This window comes from Gymnogyps californianus, chromosome 3 (assembly GCF_018139145.2).
Source record: "Gymnogyps californianus isolate 813 chromosome 3, ASM1813914v2, whole genome shotgun sequence".
Taxonomy (NCBI): domain Eukaryota; kingdom Metazoa; phylum Chordata; class Aves; order Accipitriformes; family Cathartidae; genus Gymnogyps; species Gymnogyps californianus.
Genome location: NC_059473.1, coordinates 6011520 through 6017519, shown reverse-complemented (window position 1 = coordinate 6017519; position 6000 = coordinate 6011520). Strand labels below are relative to the sequence as shown.

At 42.3% G+C, this 6000-nt stretch overlaps 1 protein-coding gene across 1 annotated transcript in view; it reads right to left on the bottom strand.

Moving 5' to 3' along the window:
* Window positions 1-1446: 1446 nt before the first annotated feature.
* Window positions 1447-6000, bottom strand: part of PLCB1 (phospholipase C beta 1) — a 408615-nt gene continuing 404061 nt past the window's right edge. Inside the window, exon 32 of the mRNA XM_050893175.1 lies at window positions 1447-1708. Within this exon, the coding sequence (XP_050749132.1) occupies window positions 1478-1708 (231 nt within the window). The 3' untranslated portion in view covers window positions 1447-1477. The remainder of the gene's footprint in view (window positions 1709-6000) is intronic.

Sequence of the window (6000 nt, the reverse complement as noted above, 5' to 3'; positions counted from 1 at the left end):
TGTCTTTTGAGCTAGTTTGTCCTTTGCCCTAAGATGCCTCTTCACCACACGGCTGAGGGAAAGGCCGTTAGCATTATGCATTGGCTTGAGTACAAACAAGAATCCGTCCGTAATGTTTCATAATTCCTATTTCTGTTAGTATGGGAATCCAGAGAATAGCATTTCTTTACCTTTTCAAATATCCTGACTTTCACAAAGTCTCTCTGTCGTCTGATACAAATTTCTCAAAATGTGCTGTTACTTCTCTCATGCGTATCATACAGTACACTAACTTTGATTGTTCTTATTTTAAGAAGTCAGTTAAATGGATTAATATACATTTTTAAACAACAGTGATCAGGATTTTATATTTTGCTTTTAAATTTCAGACCTTAGAAACTGAACCTCAGTCTTAAAAATAATGGAAGATTCTGTTAAATTTCAAATACTGTAGTCCTAAACATTTTATAATCCTATCAAATTCAGTAAGCTTAAAATATGATACTTAAAATCAATACTTTTGAGTCTGCAAAATATATATCAAATTTATATTCTAAAACTACTTTGATTTACAACACTAACACCACAAAAAGAATTTTATGATTCAATGACTATTTTATAGCACTATAACCCAGATGTTAGCTTTCATAAAGATTCTTTCTACTCACGTATCCCTGAAACATTTCATTTGGCCAAGAGACCACGCCGACTTCAAATAGAAACATGCCGTGTGTGTATATAGACGGATGTGTGTGCACATATAGCTATATATATACAAACATATATGCACTCACACAGTGTAACAAACACAGACGTACACAGACACCGACAATCTCCAGGCAGAGTTCTTCTCTTTGTTTTCCTCTTGTCCCCACAGTTCCAAGAATTTTCAGCAGCAAATATATTTCTTTCCATGTGATAAACATAACATCAAGACAGCAAGCCACCAGTGCTTGCAAAGCTAAAAAGGATTAAATGTTTCAGTGCAAATGTAAAATGATGGTACAGCTGTCAAGGTGCAGTTACAAAGAAGGAAACAAATACGATTAAGTACTGTTATAATATTCTCTAGGATCTGTATTAGTTTGGAGCACTTTGCACTGGCACTTCAAAAGGAAATCTGCACACATTTGTCTCTGTACAATACACTGGTCTTCATTAAACATTCTTAACAGTGAACATGGCCAGAAAATTACCCATTGTAAATTGGCCAAAAAAAAAGAAGGAAAAAAAAAAGGAAAAAAAAAGAGGAGAGGATGGTTAACATATTAATTTTCCCATTACAACCGCACTAAGCTTTAGAATAATAATAAGATGAAGAATGAGAATGAAGACCTTTGCACAATACTTTTTATAAAATGTTCCTTTTGGGAAATGTGCACTTGAATGCAGATTCCTCCTGCCTCCCGAAGCGCTTCAGCGGCAGCTCACATCAGGAGAGCAGAGACGGGCAGCTGCGGAGTGGTGCGCCCTGGCGCACTGATTGTTTCTTGGGCAGTTAAAAAGTAGTATCAAACACTTTTTCCGGATTTTCTTCTTCCAATTCCTCTTCACTTTGCAGAGGTTTATGATTTGATTTTCCGCTGTCAGATGCCAGGGAAGAGGGGGCAGAACTGTGGTCTCCATCTTCGCTGATTTTCCCTTTCATGGCTTCCTGTACGAACTCCAGAATTTCCAAAGGCAGTCTTTTGAATTTGTCTTGATATTCCTGATCAAGTTCCACCTGCAACTACAACAAAAGAGACAAGCTGTCTTCAGGTGTATCTCATGTGGCCAGTGCTACAGTATGGGGAAAGTACCACACGAGGCGGGGGGGAATTAATAACGCATTTTTGCATGATTCAAGAATATATTCCTTTCTTTTTCATATTAGTGCCACACATCCAATATGCCTATTGATTTCCATGCAGTCATTGCAAAGCTGAAGGAACGTGCAGTCATTTGTGCGTAAGGCTGGTTTTGGGTACCATCCTTGGATACACAAATCCTTAAAATATACGTGGATTTAACTGTATTGGTGTCCATACTCCCACCGGCTTTCACAAGACTCCATTCAAGTGCAGTATGGATCACGGACAAGCCTTTGAAAGAGCAAGGCCTTTATTAAGTAGCTAATCACACATTAATCACATCACAAACTCAGAGCAACCACCATTGCTCTGAGAACAATATAATAAGTTTTGCCAGATTTCTTGGGTTGGAGGAACCATTAGGAAAAAGTCAGTTGTCGAAGGGAGTCAAAGAGGGAGGGAAAAAAAGTTAAATTACATTTCTTAGGGCTAGATCATGGAAAGTTGCATTATCTGATTAATGCAGTACGTGTCTTGGACATTACTGGGGAAAAAGTATCATATCATCAACAGGATGCAAAAGGCATGCAGAAAGAAATCTGGCTATCAGTCTTCAGGAAGCTGTGGGTCCTTTTCCAGTATTTATTTGTATAGCCTTTGTTTTTAGTGCCCATATTAGGATCTGCACGATCCATTGTTTAAAAAACATTAGTGTGTATGAAGGTTTCAACTGAAGACAAAGCCAATTTTTTCGTCATGACCAATATGAGCACAGCAGGAAGCAAAAGGGGTGAGTTCCAAAGCCAAACCCGCTCCGTCCGTCCATCCATCCAACCATCCATCCACCCACCTTCTTAAAAAGAGGGAGTCAGCTTCTGCTAACTGTAGCTGCAGCAGTTTTGCCGTAGTTTCTTAGGCAATTGTATTTTGAGCTATATTTTTTTCCAGGATGCATAAAGGTGCTACGAATTCTGATCCTTCAGCTCTATGCTTGTGTCTATCCTATCTAGTTTCAAGTCTCCTTCACCCCATTGCAACGGCTCTCAACAAGTAATACAAATTTTCACTTGAACATTAGGACCTATACTAGTCTTACCATCCTTGACCTGTCCACAGCATGCGACTTTACCACTGTCCCTCCCTCTGAGCCCTTCCAATCCCGTTCCCCATGCTTCTGTCCTGGTTTTCATCCTGCATTTCTGACTTTATTTTTGTGAGGCCTCTTCTCCTTTCTCCTGATGCGCAAATCAACGTCCTTAGCTCACCTGGTCTAGTTCTACATTCCTTAATTAGACAAATTTTGCAGCTTTTCTTCCTCAGGATCTAAGATCTGGCTTTTTCCTTTTGGTTCTCTTGCTAAAGCTCCTTTCCTGCCTTGTTTCTGGCAATTTTCCTGCTGTTCTGGCCTCAGTTTCCCACCTCAGTGTCACAGTGCTGACAAACACCGGGTCTGAGGCACAAACGGTTGCATTAAATACACTCTGCCTCTAAAATATATATTTGTATCAACTGTTAGACAATCGCTACCGTAACACCCTTCTTTCATGCGGTACCCTTCTTTTTTTCCTGAACTTCTTTTGTTTTCTGGCTTTAAGTCTAGATAAAAAATTTTAAAGGGATCCTCCTTTTGTCTCTATTTTGATAACACTTCCAAGAGTACATGTATTATCAGAGGAACAGTGCTGTAGCGTGGTTGGCAGGAAAAGCCCACAAATGACGCTGATCATCCTTCACTGCCCAACTCACCACCGGGGCCCTGCAGCCCCAGGACTCCACGCCTGCTGCCCAGTGAGCTTCTCAACCACCAAGAGGCTACATCTCCACTGGTCTCTACTTCAGAGCGATGGCAGCATGGCAGTCACGTAGGTCATATTGCAAATCCAAAGATTATGTTCTAGGCAAAAGGTCTACCATCACGGTGCAATCACACTTTTGGTTACAGTTCACTGCTAAATACCCGCACTGCTTAAAAAAACAGAAGGGAGGGAGGGGAAGGTGAATCCTTCTGTTCATTTATGACAATTACCCAAAGATGCTATCACAGTTAGAGGGAGATTTATGCCGAACATGGGACAAAACATTCCTTGGGTTAATCTGAAACAGCAGCGACGGCAGGGGCAGTGCCTGCCAGCGGGCTCCGAGCACGCTGTGCACCATGCACATTAAGTGCCATCATCTTTTCCTGTTCAGGAGCGTTTGCAGCCGGGCTCTGGGCTGCCGATGCAGATCCGCAGCAGTGCCTGAGCACCCCTCAAAGCCAGTTAAAGTTCCTGCAGGGACACGCAGCTCGGCATACGATATTTTTTACAAATTTAGGAATCGTGGGAAAGGCTCTAGAGCACTGGAAGGCAAAGCTTTATAAAAGAATATTAATTTCTTTATACAGGAGTGTCTGAGCCAGAGATGGGCTGCTGCATTTCCCCACCTCATTGTCATACATGGAATTACTGAATTTGTAAATTTTGGGCACCTCAGGTATAGAAAGAGGTATGTAAAATGAAAAGTCAAAGAAAGCCTCCTGGCTCTCAACTTCCTTCAGAACCTTGATTTGCTTAATTAGGTTTAAGAGCAATAGAAATATTGAAATCCCTCAGAAACTGAACGTTATCTGAACCCAGTGCAACCATAAGCATGTTGTTAGATAGCAATTGTGTCTGATATTCACTTCCTAAAGCGCCTCCAGTGGATAATCCCCCCTAAGTCGAGCGTTTAATAGAAATGACATGAATCTGGAGCTACCTCTCTCTCTTCAGTGTCTCCAGAGACAGTCTATATAGATATCTAATCATGAGAAGGTTGAAGTTAGTTGAGAAGGAGCAGACAGTAGACAAGGAGGGTTGATTAAAACTGCAACAGTGTGTAAAAATTAGTTTTATTTTTGATTTCAAAGGCACTGTCAGTCCTTCCCCTTGCTCGGCTTCAGACGAGCACCTCAGAGCCCGCTCCCTGACCCCCAAGCTATCGCACAGGACTCCAGCTGCAATGAAGAGCACAACGGGTGAGCCTAGATGCAACGCAGCCGACCCACTGCCAGACCCGACCCCTCACTGAAGTCTTCCTCAGCGAGCCTGGGGCTTGCAAACCCACGACAGTCTCACAGTGCATTGGCTATGTTTCTCCTTAAACCACCAGCCCCGGGCACAACACTGGCAAACAGCTGTGGGTCAAGGTTAAAGAAACAAGCTGCCTGCTTAAAACCAGCTGGCTCAAAAAACCCAGCTGTTTTTCTTTTAAAAGCCTCAGTATCCTTCTATTAGACAATGATAACCATATTCTGTGGCTTTACAGGGACATTACAGTTCATTCACTAACGGAAAGCTGCCCTCCCATTAGTAGCAGTAGTCATCTATGTCTTTTATTTGGCTTGCTGATGGCACGACAAAGTGCCACGTCAGTGTGCGTGTGTAAGTAAAAACCTCTCTGCACAACCAGCACCCCACCAGACTCCAGCCCAGTGTGGCCTTACCGTTCAGTGTGCTGTCCCCTTGGGTTGCTTCCCATCACAAGTCCGCCTACCCCAATTTCTCTGCTCTCTAGCTACTAAACAAGGTGACCTACACTCGCTTTTAGGATTTTGGAGCCAGACAAGGGGGAAAATGAGACTGATGATTAGACGGGCAGATCATTGTCTGGACTACTGTTCCCATTAACACTAACAACCTTCTTCCTTCTGTTATCTCACTATCTGCCCTCTTATAGATCCTCTGCCCTCTCTTTAACCCCCAACAAAAATGACTTATTAATGTCACCTCCATGCGGCTTTAGTATCCCACAAGGGGTTGGAAACATTATTTCTTGTTCAGATAAATCACACTCCCATGTACTTTACTTACAGGCAATGACTTAATACTTTAAAATTTGGAGCCATCATTAAGTGTTTGCAGGGGGGTCCCTGGGGACAGGGGATGAATGAGTTAGTCACTCTTGACGGCTGTGGCCAGAAGCTCTAACTCTTGAATGTATGCTTCTCTCTACCTACCCTTTATTTTTACCTAACAGTGCTAGTTAAAACCCATCAGCTGATACTCACATCAGCTTTACAAAACGAGTAAGTATCAGTATTATTATCCCCAAATTACAGAAGAAGGAGAGAAATTAAGCTTAGGTAGGGATCAAAGCTCGGGAGGTGCCATCCTCAGCTGCCTCTGGTTTGAAAGGGCTCTCCTCCACTCCTTTTATATGATCGCTTATCAAGCTAGACATACACCAGCACAGGCTTGGAACAGGCTGT